Source organism: Martes martes (genome assembly GCF_963455335.1).
Source record: "Martes martes genome assembly, chromosome: 2".
Classification (NCBI taxonomy): domain Eukaryota; kingdom Metazoa; phylum Chordata; class Mammalia; order Carnivora; family Mustelidae; genus Martes; species Martes martes.
In genome coordinates, this window is record NC_137889.1 from 3,085,884 (window position 1) to 3,112,906 (window position 27,023).

Genomic DNA, 27,023 nt, shown 5'->3' on the forward strand with positions numbered 1-27,023 from the left:
CATTGAGAACTGGATTATTCAGCTCATAAAATATCTAGTCATTGGTCAAAATTATATAACTAAGATATAAACTAACAAAAGATGATAGATTAGTTGGGAAAATGGCCACATTTTACAAGTGTCTAAAATCTTGGGGACTGAGATACACTCTTTTGGAGTTTAACGGTACCAGCGTTGTTCTGGAAAGTACCTCCATGCGTTTGAAATCATGCAAAATGAGGGCGGAGGGGGTGTCTCTGTCAATTTAAAAGCAGAGCGATGGTTTAAAATGATGTTGCATGTACAGGCAATCACTCTACTTTAAAAAAGTAACACACAGAAATCTTGCGAGTCTCCAGAGGACGTGGCTTGAAGTAAAAGGCAGGACGGCGCCCTGGATTTACAGAACGTAAACTCGGCACAAAGCACCCAGTGCACACGGGCCGCTCTCGGACAAGGCTGAGCACGCTGATGAGCGGAGCCACCAGACCTCACGCAGCCTCCCAGTACTCGGAGTACTTAGTGGGAAGTTACGACCTGCGTATCCCAGCTGCACGGCACCACGGAGAATGTCTCTACCGCTGTGTATATGACAATAAAAATCATTTCAATCACAAAATCCCCTCAAGTTCACCCTATGCAAAATGGCCTATTAACTATGTGCATATCATTTCATTATCACTTCCTCTCTCCACAGATTAATTAAATTTTACATTTTTCAAACAGATCATAAAGAAGTACAAATTAAACCGTGACGGTTCATTAAAATAATAAAGTTTAGCAGAGTTTCTTTCAAAAATAAGATGAAATAGGTATTTATGGTGAAATATTTAACTGAATGAGGGGACAATCTGCATGTAATTACTATTTTATATAAAATTATATAGTGCCCTAAAACCATACTTTTGATAGAATATCTTGGATAGTTACTCAAACTGAAGTCTGGAAAACCAACTGATACCCTTTCAATAAGGTCAAACTATGAAATTCTAGTGAATTTCAGAAGCACATTTCTCCTTTTATCTTCATTTTGACCAAAGCAGTATAATTTCTGGTTTTCAGGATTCTATTAAAATGTACCAATATTATAGAAGAACCATCTAAAAAAAGAAAATGCTTTTTATTGAGTTGGTTTTGCTGAAGGGCATGTTTCTATATTAAAAGTGAGAATACCAATAGTAGGGTTATGAAAGTTCTGGCACCAGAATTTTAAATTACAGTAATTTGACTGACCCATATTTTTACAAGATTTTTTAAGGATAGGAAATGTTAGATAAATGGCGATTACTGTATGTTAAGTAAACTACTTTCTTTACTTCACCTAATAAAATAAGGTTTAAAGGTTTACACTAAAAATTCCATACAGTCTCTGAACTACAGGGCATGTATGAAACTCTGGAGACATCGTTTTGGAGAAATAACACATTTATGGAGCAATTTTAATGACGACATGAATTCATTCCAAATTATAAAGTGACTGTTGTGCAATACCTATGCAGGTAGGAGGGTCCGGTTGCCAAAAGAATCGGTTATTCAGCTGCACACAGGTGATTTTCGCTTGTCCTTGGAGCTGGTACCCAGGGTCACACTGGAAGGTGATGGTATCGCCGGGCTCTCTGCTATCCCCGTAGCGGGTGCCGTTCTGAGGCATTCCTGGATCGTTGCAGGTGGACGCCACTGAGGCTGCAAGGCAGAGACAAGAGCAGGTCAAGCCACAGGAACGGGGTCCCCACCCTTGCGTAGGCGTAGCAGCCCTTGGGTACAGAAGCCCTCTTGACCGGCGGGTGTCAGGACTCGTGGGTCCGCATGCGAATGTATGAGAAGTTTCTGTTCCCAGGGATACATTCCATAACGTCAATCTTGATAATGGTTTCTTTGAACAAGTACAGGCAAAATTTGTTGAAAATGCACACAGTGACGGAATACGTCAAGGAACTGTATCATGCCTTACTGAATACACACGCGGACACACACCTTCCCCTCTGATTTTCTTGCTAACATTACTTTCATGACATTTAAAATATTTCATTAAAGTACATCAATCTCAAAGAACCTTGAGTAAAACAGAATAGGATAAATTTATGGTCTGTGCCTTCCAGGTGACAACCAGCTAAGGTGACTGGATTGACGTTGGAATGTGAACCACCAAGAGAAGGTGCACATCAGCTCAAACCAGGGTATCCTTAGTCTCATAGGGGCTAATTTCTTGGTAAAATGACCAATAACCCCATTTCACTCTCAAAAAATTTCTAACCTGAACAATAAATTATATGGTCATCCTGGCTTTAACAGAAGCTCTAAAAATGATGACTTTGGGGTCAAAAAATAGTTAAAGTATTAGGAATTTCAAGTGAGCTTAATAGAGGCCAGCATCTCCAAACAAGCTTGTAAGAGAGCTTTCGAGGGACAGCTAGAGCACTGGAACGTGAGCCTCTGGCAATCATCGGGTGTGCATATTCTAATAGACATTCCCAGAGTCACGTCACACAGGCAGCTACCAGATCTGCTTGAAGCCACTCAATGAGCGTACCTTCCTACCCAGATTCTGGCCCAGAATTCTAACTCCCACATTGCACTGAAAGGAAATGGCCGGGAAAGTACTGGCTATTTTATCCAATTTCTGTAACTGCTACGTACTTGATGTTCTACTAAAAATTAGGAAGATGCACATCAGGGTCCAAAGCTTACAAGAAGAAGAAGAAAAAAAAAAAATATATATATATATATTCCATTTTCATTTTCAACTACAATGGTGAACTCTGTCCCTCTTCACTGCTGAAGGGGCTGTGATAGAAAGCTAGCTTTTCTTGCGGCACGCTCCAGGGCAGGTAACACTTGTTGCTGAAAGAGAAAGAAGAAAAACAGCTATCTCCCAATGGCAAGCGACCATGCTGTCTGCAGCATGTAGGTCCACAATGTTTGCAGATGTTAAGGTCCATCACGCTTTGATGTCTGTGTCTTGAGTTTCTTATTTGGTTTGGTTTGGGAAATCCTGGGGCATTGTTATGCATTCGGCAAGATAGAAAAAATTTAAATAAAAGATAGGAGATGCAAAAATGCAGGACCTGTTCTGTGTTCTCTAGGGATTTTTAACTAACTTATGGCTGAACGAATAATCCAAGACAAAAGGAAATGGTTCAATGGCGCAGATGGAAGGAAAGGATGAGCTTCAAGGATCCTGAGAGCCGTCCAACTTGCTTCTGATCCCAGCCTTGCTCCATGGGATCCAGATCACTTGAGCTCACTAACCTTTGGGTAACTAATCAGGACAAATGCTAACTGATCAAATCCGTTGTGACTGTGGAGGTGTGATAGCTCACCAACCTGTCTCTCCCCCTGGTGTTCTCTAAGGTAATGGGCTGCCTTACCCACTCACTACTGTTCTCTAATTGGCTTTATCACGTATTGAAATATACAATCATGTGGATCTAGAGCACTACTAACAACAAAAAGTCAACATTTAAGTAACATTCAGATTTAAGAAATAGATTATTATCACTCAGAAATATTGATGATACCTTCTGACGCCTGCACTTCCTTACCTCATGCCCTCCCTTCACTCCCGATGAAGTAACTATTTGGAATTTCCCGGCTGTCATTCCTTTGCTTCTCTCTAGTTAGCACAAACGTATGCATTCCAACAGTAGCTGCATGGGGAGCCTCCCGCCTGAACTCACATAAATGGAATCACACATTACAGGTTCTTCTGAGACGTTCTGGCCCGGTATTATGTTTCTGAGTCATCCACACTTAGGTCTGATGCTCTGGGTTATTGATATCCATCACATATGGTTCTCTATTACATTAATGTATCAGCAAACACTTACGCTGGTTCAAGGTGCGTACCCTCTTACCCTTCTGCCCTGACCATGAAAAGCCACGTCTGTTAGTCCTAGAAGACTAAGAGCAACAGGAGGCGAAACTTCCCGTCAGCCTGCGGATCGGGACCTTGAAGCAAACCTGCTCCACAGCTGAAAACAGAAGAGCCGCCCCAGCTGACTTACACAGGGCTTATACTTTGGGGTTCTTTGTTACGCAGCAATAGCTGACCGAGACAAGTCCTGCGGTGGTAAACTGTGTTTTGTCCAAAAATACTTCAGTGCTTTCAAAATATTTGAAATTCTCCTTTACTCTTAAAGGATGTTTTTACTGAGCCTGTAGCTCAGGGTTAATACCTGGCTGTGATTTTTCCCCCCTCAATACCGTTAAGACGTTATTTTAGTTCTTCTGGCTTCCAGCGTTCTCACGTCACCTCACAGTCTGAAACTGCAATCAGATGCCACTCCACTTTTTGGTATTCACATTTTCACCATATCGTGTCTACCCATAATCTTCCTTTCATTAACTCTGCTTGGAATTTATTGGAGCTTTTGAATCTGAGGATTAAGCCATTGTCCTGTGGAATATCTCCTTTCCCTGCTTCTCAAATTAAAATGGAACAGATCCCTCCATCTCCCACATCTCTTCACCTTCCTCTCATTTTACAATCTTTGTAAACTTTGTTCTCTCTTCCGGACAATCATGGGGAGTGTTTTCCTTCCGCTGTATGCTCTGCGTCTACATCAGATTTATTATCTTAAAACGGCAGCGAGTTAAATATTCCATCATTGTGCTTTTCGATTGGTCATCACTCGTTTTCAAATATATGTGGCTATTCATACAGTATATTGTTACTTACTCATATTTTCTTTCGTTTTTATCATGTGTTTTACATAATGATTTGACAACTTCCCTCACTATACTTGTTCTCCACAAGTGTGCCCGCTATCTGTCACCACATAACATTATTTTAATACCACTGACTGCGATCGCTATGCTGGACCTTTTATTCCCATGTCTTATTCATTCCATAACCGGAAGTCTGTACCTCCCAGTCCCCTTCACCCATTCTGTCCACAGCCCCCACTCCCTCCCTTGTGGCAACTATCAATTTCTTCTCTGATTTATGGGCCTTTTTGTTGTTTGTATGTTCTGTTTTTAGCTTCCACATGTAACTGAAATCATACAGTACCTATCTTTGGATGTCTGGCTTACTTCAGTTGGCCTAATACCCTCTAGATGCACCCATGTGGTCACATATGGCAAGATCTCATTTTTTTCTATGGCTAATATATATATAAATATATAAAATATATATATATATGCCACTTCTTCCTTATCCATTAATGGACACTTGGCTTACTTCCATATCTTGGATATTGTAAATAATGCTACAATAAACATAGAGTGCATATATGTTTTCAAATTAGTGGGGGTTTTTTGTTTTGTTTTCTTTGGGTAAATACCCAGTAGTAGAATTACTGGATTGTATGGTATTTCCATTGTTAACTTTTTGAGGAACCTCCAAAGTGTTTCCACAATGCCTGCACCATTTACAATCCCACAAACAATAGAGAAGGGTGCCTTTTTCTCCACATGCTTGCCAACAGTTGTTATATCTTGTCTTTTTGATTCTATCCATTCTGACAGATGTAAGGTCATATCTCATTGGGGTTTTCATTGACATTTCCCTGACGTTTAGTGATACTGAACATCTTTCCACATGTCTGTTGGCCATCTGGATGTCTTCTTTGGAAAATTATCTATTCAGTTCCTCTGCACAGTTTTTAATTGGGTTGTTTTTTCTGGTGTTGAGTTATACAAATTCTTTATGTATTTTGGATATTAAGCTCTTATAGGATATACCACTTGCAAGTATCTCCCTCCTTCAGTGGGCTGCCTTCTCATTTTGTTGTTGGTCTCCTTCACTGTGTTGAAGCTTTTTATTTTGTTGTGTCTCAATAGTTTCTTTTGCTTTGTTTTCCTTGTCTGAGGGGGTACATCTAGAAAAATGCTGCAAAGGCCAATGTCCAAGAAATAACCACCTATTTTCTTTCTGGGAGTGTTATGGTTTCAGGTCTATTTGAGGAGTTTATTTCTGTGCGTGAATCAGAAAGTGGTCCAGCTTCATTCTTCTGCATGTGGCCGTCCAGTTTTCTCAGCACCATTTATTGAAAGGCTGTCTTTTCCTTATTGTATATACTTGACTCCTTTGTCAAAGATTATTTGAGAGGCAGCTGGGTGGCTCAGTCAAGCGTCTGACTTCAGCTGGGGTCATAATCTCAGGGTCCTGGGATGGTATCCCTGCTCAGTGGGGAGTCGGCTTCTCCCTCTGCCCTTCCCCCCTGCTCATTCTCTCTCTCAAAGAAATAAATATAATCTTAAAAAAAGATTATTTGACCATATATCTATGGGTTTCTTAATGGGTTTTCTATTGTTCTATTGATATATGTGTCTATTTTTGTGTCAGTACCATACTGTCTTGATGTCTACAGCTTTGTATCATATCTTGAAACTTGGAATTTTGATACCTCTAGATGGGTTCTCTATTATTTTTTACACTCTTCCTGATCTGATGATAATTCCAATACCTCATGGAAACTATAGTGCTTCTGAGTTTTGAATTTGCACTTCTGTTTTTTGGGGCTTCACCTGTACTAATTCTTTGTGGTCTACTCTAAAGGTATTTTCATGCAGGTGGGATTCATATTTGACTTTACCATGTGGCTGGAATACTAAAAACTTTCTACCTCTTTAAAATAAATTTTCATTTATGGGAATGTGATGCATTTTTGACCATAGACATGGTAGGAATTCACCTATAAGCTAGTTTGATACCTGCTTCTGCTTATGAGTTCTAGATAATGCATATCTATATCTATGCCTATACCCACGTATCCATGTATCCATGTATCTATGCATCAATATCTATCATCTATCTATCTATCTATCTATCTGGTATCTATCTATTTACAATCTCTCTATTCTCTCTTACACACACAGTAAACCCCCTCCCCTTGAGTACCAGCTATACATGAGGGTATCTAATAGATATATCTTAGAATTTGTTTCCTAGTCCCTCAGCTCACTGGACTCTCAAAAGGGAAGCTCAGGGTCATTGGGATCGACTGACAGCTGCTGTCAAGACAAAGTCCAGTTCTGAGCTTCCTAACTTCTCCCTGTTTAACAAGATTCTGGGAACTCTGAGAATTTCTTATTTTCTTACAGGCTTAGTGATGCATTTTTAAAGACTCACAACAATTTTATCCAACATCATTAATGTATTTCCAGGTAATACATTACTAAAGTACCTATTTTACTCTAATGCTAGATATTGAAGCCCCTCAATTATAGTTCTACCTCAGTACCACAGCATGATGTCTGGCACAGCATGCCTGCCATCCTCCACATTATTATCACTTTTAGTGTTTAGGGGAATAAAATCTTACTGGGAAGTACAGTTCTCAGTAGATACTAAGAGGAGAGGAAGGGTTTGAGCCTCACAGATTTTTCCCAAGGGAAAAGAGCAGGAAATGCCATATCACTATCAGCTACAAAGGTTAGAAGGCAGGGCAGAAAGCAAGCACATCACCCCGAAAGAAGACCAGAATGCAGAATAGACTTCAGGATGCAGAACTTTTAGGGAGAAAGTCAGGAGCGCAAGCCACACAACTGTATTATACAGAACAGCAATTATGGAATTCAGTCACCAGACTCATCATCCATAGTGGTCGCCTTCTAGGCAACAAAATGTACTCACGTTGAATTAGTGTTTTAGAAGCCACGTGGAGCTTACTATTTAGGTAATGTTCCTAAAGAACCTAAGAGCTACTTGCCCTCCACCTTTCTGAGATTTTGCTGAGCTTCGGAAAAAACAAACATACATACAAACAAGCAAAAAGCATAAGCAAATTCTATTGTACATTTACAAACTTCTCTTTTGGACTTAATTGCACATCCTCAAAGGAAACTTCATCTTCTCCTCAAGCAAATGGTGGCATGTATGACTACATATGACATTCCAACTGATAATTTCTGCCACAGTTTATATGATATGAACATCAAGGAGATCATGGGTGAGTCTCATTGCAATTTTTTATTTTATTTTTTAAAATATTTAAAATATTTTATTTATTTATTTGAAAGTGAGAGAAAGAAGGGAGAGGGAGGAGCAGGCTCCCTGCTGAGCAGAGAGCCCAATGTGGGACTTGATCCCACATATATATATATATATATTTGAGAGAGGCAGAGAGAGAGAACCAGCAGAGGGAAAAGGCAGAGGGACAAGGAGAAGCAGGTTCCCCGCTCAGCAGGGAGCCCAACTTGGGGCTGGATCCCAGGACCCTGGGATCATGACCTGAGCCAAAGGAAGGAGATTAACCAACTGAGCCACAGAGGCATCCTACATTTTCTACTTTTAAACCAAATTTTCATTTGAAATATCTAGAGTAAGACTAGAGCACACCATTAAAAATTAAATACTCGTGGATTTCATGTTGTCTAATAAATAGAAATATTGCATTAACAAAATTAGCTAAATATATGAAAATGTGAGTTGTCATAACATGGCTCTTCCTATGTTCTTAGAAAAGGTGCATATATCTGCTTGTGCATTTTCAAAGATTATTTGAAATCACCAGTTAATCAACCATGACATCTTAGCCAAATTGAAATGAACCCCAAACCTTTACTCTTTTCTTCTAGAATTACGACATAAAAATAAAAAGTTGCTACGGTTATCTAGATTGGATTAAGAAAGCAATGAGAGCACTTGAGGTGAAACAAAGATGACAATTTTAAATAATGCAGAGGAAATACATAGTTTGGGTCCTTGAAATAAATGCCATTTTATTTTCTTCTAGTTCTGAATTGTGGAAAGATGTTTCCTGGTAAAGGCAATAAACTCATCCAGAAACTAAAATGAAAGCCCTCAACCAAAGACATTGTGATGGGGTCAGAAATTGCTCCTCCACTCTCTGGGTCATACAAAGTTATTGATGAAACCATGAGCTCATTTCTTTTTCACGATTGTGTTCTTTTATGTGCCACAACACACCTTTGACTCATTTTTCTCTTAAATATTTTCTCTCCAAATGGGATATTGGTGACTCTGAATCTTACTAGTTTCTCACCATTAGAAAAAAGAGAAACAATACTTATAGTGACATCAGCCTTATCCCTCTATTACCTTAGGAAAAGAAGGTACCATTTCTGAGATGATGAATATTGAGTTTTTCAATTTCCCAGGGGGTTCTCTGGAATACTTCAGGTCATAAAGACACTTCCCACAGGCCCCACAGAATCTAAGGGACATCTCCAGTCCTCGTCCACAGGAATTCAGGACCATTCCAGTCAACTTGAATGATCTAAAACATGGGCTCCCCTTCATGTAAAAAAAGATGCATCTTTTTGTTTCTAATAGTATAGACAGAATAGAACAACTACATAATAAGAACCTGCAGTGGGCCCACATTTCCTTCCAATTAGATAAAGTAATTTTTGACACTGAGAACCTACAGACCTATATGTATATATGTATACATATGTATATTTTATATACAAAATATTATAAAATAATATTTTATTAATTAATATTTTATCATGAAAATTAATATGATATTTTGTATAAAATATTATATATGTACATATTTTAACAAAAATACCCTACAGCTTATTTTATCAAGATGATCTAACAATTGTAAATATCTACGCCCCCAATATGGGAGCAGCCAATTACATAAGAAAACTATTAATCAAGATAAAGAGTCATATTGATTTGAATACATTAATAGTAGAAGATCTTAACATGCCTCTCTCAGTACTAGACAGATCATCGAAGCAGAAAATCAGTAAAGAAACAAGAGCATTGAATGACACATTGGACCAGATGGACCTCATAGATATATACAGAACATTCCACCCTAAAACAACAGAATACTCATTCTTCTCAAGTGCACATGGAACCTTCTCCAGAATAGACCACATACTGGGTCACAAATCAGGGCTCAACCGATACCAAAAGACTGAAATTATTCCCTGCATATTCTCGGATCACGGTGTTTTGAAACTGGAGCTCAATCACAAGGAAAAGTTCAGAAGGAACTCAAACACCTGGAAGCTAAAGACCACCTTGCTTAAGAATGCTTGGATCAACCAGGAGATCAAAGAAGAACTTAAACTATTTATGGAAACCAATAAGAATGAAGACACTTCGGTCCAAAACCTATGGGATACAGCAAAGGCAGTCCTAAGGGGGAAATACATAGCCATCCAAGCCTCCCTCAAAAAAACTGAAAAATCGGAATACACCAGCTGTCTCTACTCCTCAAAGAACTAGAGAATCAACAACAAATCAAACCAACTCCACATATAAGAAGGGAAATAATCAAGATTAGAGCAGAGATCAATGAGGTAGAAACTAGAGATACAGTAGAACGTATCAATGAAACTAGAAGCTGGTTTTTTGAAAGAATCAATAAGATCAATAAACCATTGGCCAAACTAATCCAAAAGGAAAGAGAGAAAGCTCAAATTAATAAAATTATGAATGAAAAGGGAGAGATCACAACTAACACCAAGGAAATAGAAACAATAATCAGAAGTTATTATCAACAGTTATATGCCAATAAGCTAAGCAACCTAGATGAAATGGATGCATTCCTGGAAAACTATAAACTCCCAAAATTGAACCAGGAAGAAATTTACAACCTGAATAGACCAATATCTAGTAACGAAATTGAAGCAGTGATCAAAAACCTCCCAAAAAACAAGAGCCCAGGACCTGACAGATTCCCTGGGGAATTCTACCAAACTTTCAAAGAAGAAATAACACCTGTTCTCCTGAAGCTGTTTCAAAAAATTGAAGCAGAAGGAAAACTTCCAGACTCTTTTTATAAAGCCAGCATTACCCTGATCCCCAAACCAGGCAAAGACCACACCAAAAAGAAAATTTTCAGACCAATATCACTGATGAATATGGATGCTAAGATTCTCAACAAGATCCTAGCGAACAGGATCCAACAGCACATTAAAAAGATTATCCACCATGACCAGGTGGGATTCATCCCTGGGTTACAAGGATGGTTCAACATTCGCAAATCAATCAATATGATAGAACAAATCAATAAGAGAAGAGAGAAGAACTACATGGTCCTCTCAATAGATGCAGAAAAAGCATTTGACAAAATCCAGCATCCGTTCCTGATTAAAACGCTTCAAAGTATAGGGATAGAGGGAACATTCCTGAACTTCATCAAATCTATCTATGAAAGACCCACAGCTAATATCATCCTCAAAGGGAAAAAACTTGCAGCCTTCCCGTTGAGATCAGGAACACGACAAGGATGCCCACTCTCACCACTCTTGTTCAACATAGTATTAGAAGTCCTAGCAACAGCAATCAGACAACAAAGAGAAATAAAAGGTATCCAAATTGGCAATGAAGGAGTCAAACTCTCTCTCTTCACAGATGACATGATTCTTTATATGGAAAACCCGAAAGACTCCACCCCCAAACTACTAGAATGCATACAGCAATTCAGTAAAGTGGCAGGATACAAAGTCAATGTACAGAAAGCAGTGGCTTTCTTATACACTAACAATGAAAATACAGAAAGGGAAATTAGAGAATCGATTCCATTTACTATAGCACCAAGAACCATAAGATACCTGGGAATAAACCTAACCAAAGAGGTAAAGGATCTATACTTGAGGAACTACAGAATGCTCATGAAAGAAATTGAACAAGACACAAAAAGATGAAACACCATTCCATGCTCTTGGATCAGAAGAATAAACATTGTTAAAATGTCTATACTGCCTAGAGCAATCTATACTTTTAATGCCATTCCGATCAAAATCCCACTGGTATTTTTCAAAGAGCTGGAGCAAATAATCCTAAAATTTGTATGGAATTAGAAGAGACCCCGAATTGCTAAGGAAATGTTGAAAAACAAAAATAAAACTGGCAGCATCATGTTACCTGATTTCAAGCTTTACTACAAAGCTGTGATCACCAAGACAGCATGGTACTGGCATAAAAACAGACACATAGACCAGTGGAACAGAGTGGAGAGCCCAGATATGGACCCTCAACTCTATGGTCAAATAATCTTCGACCAAGCAGGAAAAAATATCCAGTGGAAAAAAGACAGTCTCTTCAATCAATGGTTCTGGGAAAACTGGACAGCTATATGTAGAAGAATGAAACTCAACCATTCTCTTACACCGTACACAAAGATAAAGTCGAAATGGATAAAAGACCTCAACGTGAGACAGGAATCCATCCGAATCCTCGAGGAGAACATAGGCAGTAACCTGTTCGATATCAGCCACAGCAACTTCTTTCAAGATATGTCTCCAAAGACGAAGGAAACAAAAGCGAAAGTGAACTTTTGGGACTTCATCAAGATCAAAAGCTTCTGCACAGCAAAGGAAACAGTCAACAAAACAAAGAGGCAACCCATGGAATGGGAGAAGATATTTGCAAATGACACTACAGACAAAAGGTTGATATCCAGGATCTATAAAGAACTCCTCAAACTCAACACACACAAAACAGACAATCATATTAAAAAATGGGCAGAAGATATGAACAGACACTTCTCCAATGAAGACATACAAATGGCTATCAGACACATGAAAAAATGTTCATCATCACTAGCCATCAGGGAGATTCAAATCAAAACCACATAGAGATACCACCTTACACCAGTTAGAATGGCCAAAATTAGGAAGACAGGAAACAACGTGTTGGAGAGGATGTGGAGAAAGGGGAACCCTCTTACACTGTTGGTGGGAATGCAAGTTGGTGCAGCCACTTTGGAGAACAGTGTGGAGATTCCTCAAGAAATTAAAAATAGAGCTTCCCTATGACCCTGCAATTGCACTACTGGGTATCTACCCCAAAGGTACAGATGCAGTGAAAAGAACGGCCATCTGTACCCCAATGTTCATAGCAGCAATGGCCACGGTCGCCAAACTGTGGAAAGAACCAAGATGCTCTTCAATGGACGAGTGGATAAGGAAGATGTGGTCCATATACACTGTGGAGTATTATGCCTCCATCAGAAAGGATGAATCCCCAACTTTTGTAGCAACATGGACGGGACTGGAAGAGATGATGCTGAGTGAAATAAGTCAAGCAGAGAGAGTCAAGTATCATATGGTTTCACTTACTTGTGGAGCATAACAAATAACATGGAGGACATGGGGAGATGGAGAGGAGAAGGGAGTTGAGGGAAATTGGAGGGGGAGGTGAACCATAAGAGACTATGGACTCTGAAAAACAACCTGAGGATTTTGAAGGGGTAGGGGGTGGGAGGTTGGGGGAACCAGGTGGTGGGTATTAGGGAGGGCACGGATTGCATGGAGCACTGGGTGTGGTGCAAAAACAATGAATACTGTTACCCTGAAAAAAAATTAAAAAAAAATTATATATGTATATATTTTAACAAAAATACCCTACAGCTTATTTTATACACACACACACACACACACACATCTATATATATACAACACACACATACATATACGTGTGTGTGTATTTAGAATTATATATATATATATATACACACACACACATTATATACAAAATTATGTTATTCCCTAATAAAATAAAAATTACGGATGGGGCCATGAACTATTAAATGCATAAAGTGCCCCTTGCATGTTTTTAAACACCACTTAAACATGTTCATTGACCGAGTTATTGGTTTATATAAGTTTGCTGACCATACACATGTTGTTTTAAAATACCCCTTTGTAGCACATCTCAATAGATAGAATGGTTAGCACACGATAGGAAAGTACACCCCGCAGCCCCAGTGCAGTCCATATATGGAAGGAGGTGTATCTAATACAAACACAATGTGCACATTAAGTACAACCCGTATCGTTAAACTTACTAAGGAAAGCTACTGCATGTGAAATGCCCTTTGCAGTATGTAATAGGCTACTGGCTAGGCAGAGACTATAGGGGGTGCCCAGTGAGGCTTTTTTTTGGTGGGGGGAGGGGGCTGCCTGCCTATCTCCTTCTTTTATTTGTAGGCATTAGCTGAAATAATTTTGGAAGGAGGGATGGTCTCTTGGGTGGTCCTCTTAGTCCTGTAAATGTGGAGGGCCTCTCCCATCCTCTGGGGGAGAAGCCAGCTTTTGTTTGGATGGGAGGATCCTTCCCAATAACCTGTAGGTCACCGAGGTGAGGGGCAGTGAGTTTTCAGAGCATCTTTGTGGGGGGTGGGGGTGGGGGGTAAACTCCCAGCGAAGTGGAAGAGAGCCCATTGTAGGGACGTGTGCCCAGGAGCTCAGACTTTGTCTGCTTCTCCAAGTCAGCCCCCCAAAGGCAAATCACGGAGGCAGGCCAGCCAGAGCAGAAGCATTTGTGGGGACAGTGGATTCAGCAGGGACAGTGGCTGAGATCTGGGCCTTCTAGGACCCAGAGGAGAGAACTGATGAGTGACCGTTTGGGGACCAAAGGCTGGTGCCAGGATATTAAGGAGGAAGAGAGGACATGAGGAAGACAAGAGAAGAAGGACGTGAGAGCTCTAGCCATGCTCAGAGCACGGCAGCCACGGAGGAAGGCGGGCCTGGTTTTCAACTGTCCCTCCGTGAAGGCGCTACCAGGTGGCTTCAAGCGCCAGAGGTCCCAGGGACAGACTCTCACCTCCGCCCACCCCAGGTGCTCAGAAGTAAGAAAAGTCATTTTCCCAACGTGGAGACCCACACTTCATTTCCCGGACATTTCAGGGGAGAGCTGAAAATCCCTCAGAGGGAGATTCTGGATTTGATGCTGATAAAGAGCCCAGAGGTGTTTCTGAAAATCATCTGGGGAGGCAAGTGGGCACGTGAGTACCATGCCCACTTTGTGAAACAGAGCATGCGTTTCACTGATGAATTGTTTGACTAATCAACTCATTACGCATTTATTATTTCCCCGTCTTCGTAAATGTCATTGAAGGGTAGGAGAATAAGCCACCCGGAAGCCTCCCGTTCTGGACTAGGTTTATTTCGAGGGGATTGTTGAGAGAACAGCAGACGCAGGAGAAGTTCTGAAACCAGAGTAGAAGTCACCCTTGTGTAAGAGAAAGGAAAGGACATCTCCACTCTTCAGAGTCTCCTCTCCAAGCCAGGACGAGGAGGAAAGCTCCCAGGAGGCTCCGATCCTCTGACCTCGGAGACGCTAACATCACCATCGTCTCCGTCCTTTCCCTGCTCTTCCTGCCAAACCCCCACAAGAGCCTGCCCTGGCCACACGCCTTTTTGCTTTTGCCTTTAGTTAGGAACAGCATTTACGAAGGAGTCTGGGGCACCAGGTGACTCACTCCCTCTCCCTGGGCATCCCCGGGCACACATGACATATACATGTTAACAAACTCGTGTTTGTTTTCTTCTTGTTCATCTGTCTTTAATTAGGGGAGGTCTCAGCCAAGAATTCAGAGTTAGAGAGAAAATGACAGTCTAACCACTGTCCTCGGTTCACGGGAGGAACACTTGCTCTGCCAGCCTGTCCCTATCTGGGCGGCGCAGCACAGTTGACCGCTGGTCCTCAGTGAACCGCACACCGGGTCCAGCCCCTCGTTATTCCTGTAAGGCCAGGTCCAAGCTCATTTCTCCCTGCTCAGAACAAAGGAGGAGACTTCTGCCTGTCTTCCCAGAATATGTACTTGGAAAACTTGCAATTCGTATTTGCTCTCTCTGAAAGGGATGCTAATTTTTTAGGGCCACTTGCCATCCTCACGACGAAAGACAGTGTTTTTCAAGGTGCTGGGAGTCATCCCTTGGACTGTCTCAACAGCAGGCTGGTGTTTCTGTAGTCTGCAAGGGAAGGAGACCTGAGCCAAGGTAGGAAACCACGCACCTCCTTTCACAACGGTGTGAGAAGTGTGGTTTTCCTTTACACAAGGCCAATTAACTGACGCAGATGAACTCCCTAACTCTCCAACTACCAAGTTAGCACAGGATGAACTATGTCACCATAAATGGTGTTGCCAAGTCCTCTTACTTGAGCGCTGGTCATGGTCTATCCCGAGAACATGCACGTAATGGCTTATATCTTGTTACATAAAAGGGAGACAGTTTTTTCCTGTCTTTGCAAACTTGTAGCAGAAGGCACATCACATTCTGGTTTAATGCTTATTTAATAACATCATCATTTTCCGTCTGTTTTTCCTTCATGGAGAGAGTTTCTGGTTTTATTATTTTTTTAAGATTTTATTTATTCATTTGACAAAGAGCAAATGCAGGGGGAGCAGAAAAGGTAGAGGGAGAAGTAGGCTCCACACTGAATGGGGAGCCTGATGTGGGACTCGATCCTAGAACCCCAGGATCATGACCTGAGCAGAAGGCAGAAGTTTAACCAACTGAGCCACCCAGGCGCCCCAGAAGGTTGTGTTTTTAATTCTATTTCCCCAACACAGTTGCCAGGCCTCAGTTCTCCTTTGTCTCCTGGTGAAACCCATCCTGCATATGACATTGGTCCTATAATGTCCCTATATAAAGTCTATGGTAGAGTCTGACCACAGCTGGGCAGTTCTCAAAACCCAGGAGCTGGCCCCCCGCCCACCACCCCCACACCCACTAGGCCTCACCACGCTGACCACCTCGTTCTTCCTCCACATTCACTGGCTCATTCCACACGACTGGACTTTCCAATGGCCACTCCCTTCCTCTGAAATGTTCCTTCTTCTGGTCTTTGCAAGTCAAGGTATTTGGGTCATGTTTAAATGTCAACTTCTCAGAAAGACTTTTCTGGGTCACCATGGAGCTAGTCATTCAGTGACCCTGTCATGTATCAAACTGTCCAGCTCTCTTTCCCAGGCATTCTTCCCTATCTCCCCGAGCGGCCATATTTATACATGGCTGTGTCTCGCCTGGGACAGACAGCTCTGAGAGAAGGAGCCCGTCTGTCTTGGCTGTGGAGACCCATGATGGCCAGCCCAACACAGGACTTCAGCTTTGCTCAGGACAGGTCCAGCTGACACCTGTTGTCCCAGCAGAACTACTAAGAGCACCCAGGTTTGCTCGAAAAACTATCCCACTTTGAATAAAAATGATAGTCACCCTCCTTGTGATGGTCCCCTGAACTGGGATGAGGGAGATGGACAGGGTAGGAGACACATGACAGGGAGCTCCCAGTGACCCCACCGGAAGGGCTGGGTCCAGGCAGGTGTGCCGGGTGCAGGTGTGCACCCCTCACCCTTCTCATTCCCAGGAGCCAATGACAGTGTTTTCTGAAGTTGGTTTGGTAGATTTCTATCCATCACCCCTAACACGGCCTTGACAAAATAATCTTAAAGTTCTCTCTCATCTCTGGGCCTTTGCAAATAGACGTACCCATTGCTACAGACAGTCCCCCACACCCTTGCTCCCTTATCCTATCAGTCTTAGCTTAAAACAGTCTTTTCCAGAAGTCTTTCCTTCATTCCTTCACCCTTAAGGGAGACACCCTTCTCACTGCTCTCTGGCCCTCTCCAGTCAGAGGACTTGTCCCACGGGGCTGCAGTATTGATCTGAGCGTACTTGACCAGAGGGCACATTTCCTGAGACAAGAGCCCTGTCTGTCTTGCTCATTGATAAGCCAAGCTATCAGCACACTGCTTTACATACAGTAGACGCTCAATAAAAACTGGCAAGCAAGAATTTAAAGCACCTAGCCTGAAGCCTGGCCCAGAAGGTGTATTTGATAAACAGTAACTCTTACTAGCATTAACATAACAAAGGATATGTTACAGAAGGAAGGTGAATTATTTGTGAAATAAACATAGTAAGTTAAATAATCAGTTCTCAAAAAACAAGTTTGCACTTTTACACATATGTTACATGTACTGTAAACCTGGGTTGAAACATGTATCATAAGCTTATATTTAATTTAAAATAATAGTAATTTACAACGGTCACCCAGAAGAATGAAGGAAATAAGGTGTTTGTTTTTTTTAGCCTAAATTACTTCCTGGTCTGTACCTCACATTCAGAAATTTAGTTTTCAGTCGATAATGTTAATTTCTGTAAGTGGTTCGCAGAGCTGTGTTTCCGTGATCAGAAAGGCAGCAGAAACACTGTGCAGAGCTGACTAACCGACAGGAGGGGAATAAATGCAAAGTGCAAAATTACCATTTTTTATGAGCCACATTAAAAACTAAGAAAAAGTACACACAAAATACAGTTGATTGTAAAAGCTGCCATATTATGAAAAACTACAAATGGAAAAGTGCAAGTTTTTACATAAAAAATTAATTGGTGCAATGATAACACTGTGCAGACATTGGCCCGTGTGTTAGATGTGTAGCCCTCCTGGGTGAGAGTTGGCTCATTTTCTTCTTCTTGATATTTCTAGATTAACCTGCCACACTCATGGGTAAAAGGACTTCTGTTTAGACCCTTAACTCATCTACTGAATAGACCTTTAATCTCCCTCTGTTTGAAAAATATTTTTCAAATTTATTCATTTGAGAGAGAGGGAGACAGAGCACAAGCAGGGGGAGCAGCAGGCAGAGGGAGAAGCAGCCTCCCCGGTCAGCAAGGAGCCCCATGCAAGACTCGATCCCAGGACCCTGGGATCATGACCTGAGCTGAAGGCAGAGGCTTTCACCCACTGAGCCACCCAGGTGCCTCTAATCTCCTTCTTGTCATTCATGCCCACAGCCCAAGGAATGGGTGACACTGGAGGGTCCTGTTCTCCATGGTGACCTCATCCCCAACCTTGGTGCTGTGAACATGAACCCTTCGGGAGCACGACCCTCCGGCCACCGGCGTCGCTGCACCCCACATCTGTGTGATGAGATGCCGATCTTAGGAAAAGGACAGGCTGATGCCGTATTTAATCAAAGGCATCTTTTCACGTAGTAATTTCCGGGTTGACAGGATTATTACTTTATTTTGTTTTTTACCTACGCAAGAATGTTACATTATGGTAGAGTTTTCTTCTATCTCTGCCAAATAATTCAAAATGCAAAAATAGCACATTAAGTAAGAACATGTTTGCATTACCCCAAAGCCAGTAAATTGCTAAGAGAAAAGAAAACAACAACAAAAACCAGGGTGGGGGTGCATTTTCATTGGCTCATTTATTCCCTCCTTCACATTCCCTCCAGTGCCTGCTGTGTCAGGTAATGTTCTCCACACTGGGACCACCTGGGCAGAGAAGCTGGTTAGGGCCCCTCCTCCTTAGAGCTCGGACTGCTGTGGGAGGAGTTGATAATAAGACAAGTGAAGTAAAAGATGTAGAATGCTGGGGAACTGGTACGTGGGAGAGCCCGGTGAAGAACAGCAGGGAGGGGCTCGGCTGCGATTTTAAATAGGCTGGAAGATCCCCGCCCCCCACTGATGATGTTAATAAACAACATAAATATAGTTTTTTATGTATTTAGGATTTGACTTCTCAGCATTATACTATTAGATTTGCTCTATCTGTAAAAGGTTAGTTACTTTTTGATGAGTTTACAAACCAATTACAGGGATCAGTTAAACATAATTTGTCTTTTCTCCTTATCATCATAAAAGCATACCTGCAACTTTAATGTGTACGTGAGTGAGATACTGGAGTTTCCATCTCATCCCCACATTTATGGAACTGGGGAGCCTAATGCAGATTTAAAGGCACCAACTGATCGATTTTGCTTTTAATGATCTCCAACAGGAGTTGACAAACTATGGCCTGAGGTCCAAACCTGGCCCAACACCTGTTCTGCTAGGGTTGGCAAGGTAAGAATGGTTTTTACATCTTTAAGTGGTTGAAAAATATCAAAAGAAAAAATACTATTTCATGACACATGAAATTCAAATTGTGTTCATGAAGTTCAAGTGTGCGTGAATGTAATTTTACGGTAACACGGCCATGACGGTTCATTTATGTACTGTCTATGGCTGCTTTCACAGCACAACAGGAGGGCTGAATGATCGCAGCACGGACTACCTGTGACCGGCAAAGCCTGAAATACTTGTGATCCCCTCCTTCAGAGAGGGTTTGCTGGCCGCAGCTACGCACGGCCGTCACACAGTAACTCTTAGCATTCATGTGGCCTTTTTCTTACCCTTCTATTGGTCATCAAGAAAGTAACAGACTGGGGGCACCTGGGTGGCTCAGTGGGTTAAGCCTCTCTGCCTTTGGCTCAGGTCACGATCTCAGGGTCCTGGGATCAAGCCCCACATCCGGCTCTCTGCTCAGCAGGGAGCCTGCTTCCTCCTCTCTGTCTCTGCCTGCCTCTCTGCCTGCTTGTGATCTCTATCTGTCAAATAAATAAATAAAAAAATCTTTTAAAAAAAAAAAAAAAGAAAGTAACAGACTTTATCTCATTAATCCTTATGTTCTTGAGTTAAGAAAAATGATCTAAATTCTTTATGAATTCAACTCTTCATGCACATGATAAGGTCAGCGTCTTTCTGAAAGTTTCTCTTTTAGGTTTGACCCTTGTGACGAATAGGGAAATCTTGAGGGTCACAGATGTCATGTTTCATAGGACAGACTCTAGCCAGCAGTCAGAATTCTGTTACATGCCCGTTAGTGCATGAGTGGCTGAAAAAGGTTTAGAAAATAGACGGAAAGAGAAACCTTAATTCATCTGTCGGGGCACATCCACTTAAGCCTGAACTCTAAATTAAAGAGAGTGGTTTGAATTCTACAAAGAGTCACCTAATTAAGTCTCAACATACCTCCTTTAATTTCTGAAAATGTCAAAGTCCTTCAATAATTGGAGACATGGAGTCTACCGAGATCAACGCCCTTCAAAGAGGGGAGTGATAACTGCTCAAGTGCACAGGAGAATGAATGTCTCTCCGTCTGTATTTCAAAAGGAGCACACGGAGCTGGAGCGATACATAGGAGATTAAAAAAAAAAAATGGGGCCTTGACCTAAGTCTCATCTTATATGAAAATTACTTCACAACAGAGCACAGCTTTCCATATAAAAGATAAAACTCTAAAAGCTTTAGAAAATCTTCGGGCTTTAGGGCAGGGCAAGGAGTCCATAGTTAGACATGGAAACAAAAGTACAATCCATAAAAGCAAATGTTGATAAATTAGATGTCATCACAGTTAAAGCCTTTCCTCTGAAAAATTTTGTTAAGTGGCTGAATAGAAGAGATACATACTGAGAGAAGAAGTTTGAAAGCCATATATCTGACAAAGGACTAGTATCTAAAATACATAAAGAATGCTCAAGATGGGAAAAATAATAATCCAACCAAAAATGGGCAAAAGGCATAAAGAAACATCTCACTGAAGAGAATATACAGATGATAAATAAGGGCGTAAAAAGACGTTCATAATCATTAGCCGTTAAGAAATATCATAATGTCTGTGAGCAGAGCCAATAATATGATGTATCATTACGTTTACGTGCATACCCATGGACAACATAAATGCTGGTGGGGATGGGTCACTTATGCATCATGGGTGAAAACATAAAATGGTTCAGCTACTCTGGAAAATCATTTGGCCATTACAACCTAATCATTCAATTATCATTCAACCCAGAAATTAGACTTCGGGGCATTTATCCCCGAGAAACAAAAAGTTATGTTCGCACGAAAACCTGTACATGAATGTGTAGAGCAGCTGTATTCCTAATAGCCCCAAACTAGAAAGCCCAGATCGCCGTCAGTGGTCGGGTGATTAAAGGAGCTAGCACATCCGATCCGTGGAGTACTCTCCAGCAATGTCAGGAGATACATTGTGGCTGCAGTCTCCCCAGAACTACACTGAGTGAGAAGTCCATCAGGAGAGGACATGTTCCGTGACTCCTTGCACAGAACATTCTGGAAACTACAACGTTATGGCGATGGAGAACAGATTAATGGTTGTGGGGTTTAAGACGGAGTGGGTGCAGGAGGAAGGTGGGTGTGGGCATTCAAGTGCAACCTGAGGTTCCCTGTGCTGATGAATGGTCTGTATATTGAGTGTACTGAAGCCAAGACCCCAGCTGGGATACGTAGTCTCTCGTTGTAAGGTGTTGTCATTGGGGGAACCTGGGTGACGCATCCATAGGATCTCTGTTTTAGTTCTTACAAGGGCACGTGAATTTATAATGACTTCTAAAGAAAATTTTTAATGTAAAAAATATAAAAACTATATATATATATAAATTATAGCATTCATTTGAATTACATATAATGAATATTAGCCATTTCACTTACAAAAATTTTGTATCATATAAAAGTATGTGCATAAACATTTCAATTCATAGTGAAAGGGATTAAAATTTTATCCAGACTTGACACAAAAATCATGTATTTCTCATTGTTCCTTCATGATGGAAAGCAATATAGGTTTCACGATTGTAAATTCTTGGTCTATATTGGCAAATCTGAAGATGGACCCTACACGGTGTCATTTTTGCCTATTCCTGGGGACAATGACAATTTCTCTTGGGGGGAAAAAATATGAAACCAAACAAAAAGTCCTTTCCAGTGAACACAATTACTAATCCCAGAGGCTCTATCAGTGTTGTTACCAAGATCTAGGAGGGAGGAATAACGAACCAGAGGGAAAGGATTCCATGGACAGACACGTTAAAACCTCCAAAAGCATGGAAGGTTGTAGGCTGTCAGTGGAAACACAGGTGTTAAAACAGATGTGTAGACAGAACGAGTGACATTCTGAGAAAACATTAAACACCCTTGATGATCTGCCACTTGGGAGTTCTGTGTCACAATATTTCAAAAGTGGAAAAATTTGCCTTATGAGCTTTATACAGGACATGTGCTGAATAACTATGAAATATGTCAAATATATCCACTGAACACAAGTAGAAATTGAATTCTACAATTAAAAACAACTTCATAGGCAACAGAAATAAATCAATCACCTTCCTTTTGCACAAAGAGGAATGTGTATTTCATTAAAGCCAAACCCAGTCTGAATCCCATAAAGAGGTTTCATGCTAACTAAATGAAAATATAATAATTCAAGAGGTGTTATTGATATGGCAACTGTTAAACTAAGCCACGATCCCCGACCCCGTAGATTTACTTTTTTAATTCAGGCCTCACTCACTTTCCCTTTTCCCCTGCCCAGTCAAGTCTTATAGTTGGATTCTGATTCTCCAGTTGGTATATTATAATACTGGAATTTGTTTAAAACTACCTTGTTTAAATCATTTTAAATTAACTTTGTCAGTGAGCTCAGAGAGATACTTATAAACAATCATTGGGAAGGCCATATTACTGGTATATAATAAATGTCCAGTGTAGACAATATCTACAAATCAAACGGTTTTCCTAATTCTTGCAAACAAATGTTCCGACACCTCTTTTCAGTCATGAAACTGTGTTTTTGAATTCTGGATGTCATGTAGTTGTAAAACTTAGACCATGCAAAGAAATGTACTTTGAAACTCTTTAATAACAAGACCTAAAAATATAATGGAGTAATAGTGTTCCCAATATTCGACTCACTTGTCTTAATTAACTTGCTAGGACTGTGTGGTGAGGCAAGCAAATTTCCTCTCGGGGAAGGGATTGGGCGTTCTCGGAGACAATTACACTAATCAACAGTGTTTCTTCCATTATTGCTAAATACAGAAACCTAGGAGGAACCAAGTATGTTTGTCCCTCGAGGCTTAGAAATACGATCCTAGTTAGTTATAAACCACCTTATGTCCAATACCAACACAAATATTTTAATTTTGAATGCCCCGTGTAAGCCTGGCTGTGTTTTGCATCTTTCTAACACTGAAGGATCCCTCACTCAGTGAATCATCGCAATTTTAGTTTCTTTATATCTGAAGTCAAAATCAAATTAAAAACTTCAACCCTCATCCACCACAGAGCCTTCTCTAAATATCTACTCACAAAAGCCATCACGATTAAACTGATTATCTGCTTTCCAATTGATATGAACAATGAACATCTGTGTATTGACAAAAAACAGACTGGAGGAGAGGAAATCACCACCATCAGGTTTTTCATTAAAAGTTTTGCAAATTCGCCTATTATGGATTGATTACAAAGGCATGATGAACAATTTCAATATGTTGTAGAAACCTCAGCTGGCTGAAGCACTGCAAAGATCTGGTATCATATCATTAACATGATAAAGTGATATTTATAATTCTTTACTATCTTCTCTTTTGAAGTCAAAACTACATTATCTATAGCTTTCTGGCCAAGCATGAGTCAGGAGAACCTTCCTGCTGTCAGTTTGAATTGAGTGGTGTGAAGCAGGAGGCCAAAGCGAGGGAAAAATCTAATTTGAAAACTGCAGACTACACCATTTATCACGTAATACTTCCCTGGAGTCTATTTCTAGAACCGAGAATCCATAATAGCAATTCCTCAGATTTGGAGAAAACTGATAAGTCAAAGTGCTTTTACCTTCTGTACCTTTGCGTATAGTCCGCATTAAACTCTGCCACGGTAGACACGGTGTTGCGTCCTCATTTAACCTAATTTCCATGGAAATTATCGCTAACGGGTTTGACTCACATGCTGAAGTTTACATCACTGGTCAGGATGGGGCCAAGCCCTTAGTCAGATGCTCTCATGTATGGAAAACCATGCCTCTGTGTCTCCTAGTCTAAAAATTATGTGTGTGTGTGTGTGTGTGTGTGCGCGTGTTATGTGTGTGTACATTTGAGGTCATGATGTTTGTCAAAGTTCGAATCAGTCTAATTAAGCTTATGTTATACACATTTTTATATATAAATATAAAATAAAGACTCTATATATAATAGAAATGACATATGTATATGGTCTCTCCTTACGCTCAGTGATGGGATTGCTGGCATCTGGAGAGCCACAGTCTTTTTAGTAATATACATGCTGCCAAGTATGTTACTCTGGTCCACACCCCATGCGTGTTTCCACCTGCCCTGTTTAGGGTCTGAGCTTTCTGGTGGGGGGAGTCTACTTGAAGTTACTTTGAGTGGAACGTGACACACATCTTCTGGGCAGATCTGGAACCATCCTAGAGATGATGAATATTAGAGCAAAACTATTTTTAGAAAATAATTTGTTTAGAAAATTCAATCTTGCCAGAACCAACAACTAAGAAAGTAAGAAATATACAGAAAATACAGACATACACACAGGACAGAATACAGAAAGGCAAAGTTCTTTGTGTCACTGTGAAGCAGAAAGTAAATACGGTACTTGCTGCAAAGCATCTTTGACCTCTGAGTACTGGGCTTTCAGTAACAATGAGAAAGTCATAAAAAAAAATAACGGGTGTTGAATATTATGAAAGGGAAGTGTAAAAATTAGATAGAATGGGTTCTTACTTATTCTTGGATCCAGAGAATCTCCTAAAAGGGGCTGCATTTCACTGCGAAGGTAAAATGAAGACTGTGGTGGGGGAGGTGGCCTCAGCCAAGGGAGCAGCCCAGGGAAGGTCTGCACACACGAGAAAAGATCTGACGGAAGTGGGAGCAGAAGCAGCGAGTGGGAATGGAGGCAGACCGGAGATGGACGGTGACCGACTCGAGGTCATGTGACAGAGCTCGGATTGTATACCAACGAGAGCGAGAGACTCGAGTAGCTTTCAAGCAGGGGCTCAGTGTGGTCAGATCTGCTCTCTGCCAAGGTGGCGCTCCTCACATCCAAGTTCAGCACAATCGCCCCGCTCCGAATGGCCCCATGAACAGAATCTGAGCGACCCAGCTGTCTGGTGGCATATGTGATGAGGGTCCCATGCAGATCACCCGCGGGTGGCCTGTGGGGTCGGGACAAGGATTCTACAAAAGCAGAGAAACAAGAGGAATCCCAGAAGTGGACAATGGTAGTCAGAGGTATTTATTTTTAATTGTGTTTACAGCACTTACATACCTGAAGAAAGGAATCAGGGAGCATGAGAGAGGTCGACACACAGAACAAAGTCCCCACGGTGGCTGCGTCGTTAGGGCGAGCCCTGCTCCCGAGAAGGAGCTGATATTCTAGGGAACAGGAGGGAGGAAACAGACATTTCCGTTGGTCTATATGGCTGTTGGAGGGAAGCAGAAGGCACCCTTCTGATGGCTTTGTCTTTGCTGAGGTGTGACTTGAGGTCATCTACTAAGTGAAAGAGGATATGACAAGTTTGATCATTTGAGGAAGGTGGTGAAGAATGGAAAATGATACGGTGAGTGGGGACAAGAGCTCACCAGACAAGTAAATGACCATAGGAGAGCCCTGCGCAGGTGGTGGCCAACATTTAGAGTGAAGAAGCTGCTGGCTCATGTGGTTCTTGTCAGGAGCCCTCTCAGCCTGCATGAGAATGGGGGCAGGAGACAATGTCCGAGAGCCCAGAAGATAGAAGGGGGCAGCGCCTCGTAAGGGACGTGATTCTGTGGAGGCGTTGCTCTGAGAGGAAGCAGAGTCATGAATTAAGAGGAAGGACTCAGAGGGAGGAAGCCACAGCCTCCATGCCCAGGAAAAGCAAAGAAATCAAGTAAAAGTGGGGAGGGAGGACAGGAGTGTCAAGACAAGAGTAGAAGAAAGACATGTTTGAACGTAACTCTTCAAGCATTTTAGGGGAAGCATAGAGCGCGCACATCCCAAGAGGGGTTAGTTAGGGAAGTGCAGTGGAGAAGACCAAAGGGTAGAGGACAGGAGCTGACAGGCCCAGAGCTGGACTGGTCATCCAAGGGCGGGGAAGGGCAGGACAGGATCCACAGGAACCAGAGAGACACAGAGGATTGGTTCTGAACGGCACAGATGCGGTTCCGATGGTGCCATCACCGTACACTCCAAAGACGTAATTGTCCAGTTGCCTCTCCCCCCACCACTGCTGAGGACCGGGGCGATCCCTGCCTTCTGCCACGCTGGGTCTCCCGTAGCAGCATCGCATCGGAAACATAACAGGAAGGGGTCAAGTATTTGTTGGTAAACAAATGCCATTCATACATGAGTAAAGAAGGGAATGGTTAAATTTCTTACCGCCCAATTATTACAGTTACGGTATGACACACACTACAAGGCTAAGGGTCACCCTTATTCTGGACAGGGTGCGGCTGGAGGGTCGGCCTCAGGTGCTATCATCACAGTGATTTGCATGCCCCGTGCTCTCAACTACCGACGCAACTTATTTCTGAATGTCATGTTTTTAAGACATTGTGAGAATTCAGTCTATTCAATCTGGGAGCATTGCCCTTTCCTTAAAATAAGGTTGCTCAAGTCTGCCTAATACAACATGAGTTGATTTAGAGTTTGAGATTCATGGGACATTTTATGTCCAAGGTCATAGGAGAGGGTCAGCATGCTGTGACCGTCCACAGAAATCACAGTTGCCTGAGGTCTGATGCATGAGCTTCGAGCCT

At 41.5% G+C, this 27,023-nt stretch overlaps 1 protein-coding gene across 1 annotated transcript in view; it reads right to left on the reverse strand.

Annotated features, from left to right (window-relative positions):
- The window catches only part of CSMD1 (CUB and Sushi multiple domains 1), a gene marked incomplete at both ends in the record, with an annotated part of 1,981,616 nt that overhangs the window by 260,662 nt on the left and 1,693,931 nt on the right, over positions 1 to 27,023 (reverse strand). The window contains one exon of the mRNA XM_080796866.1: positions 1,471 to 1,662. Coding sequence (XP_080652992.1) covers positions 1,471 to 1,662 — 192 coding nt within the window. The remainder of the gene's footprint in view (positions 1 to 1,470; positions 1,663 to 27,023) is intronic.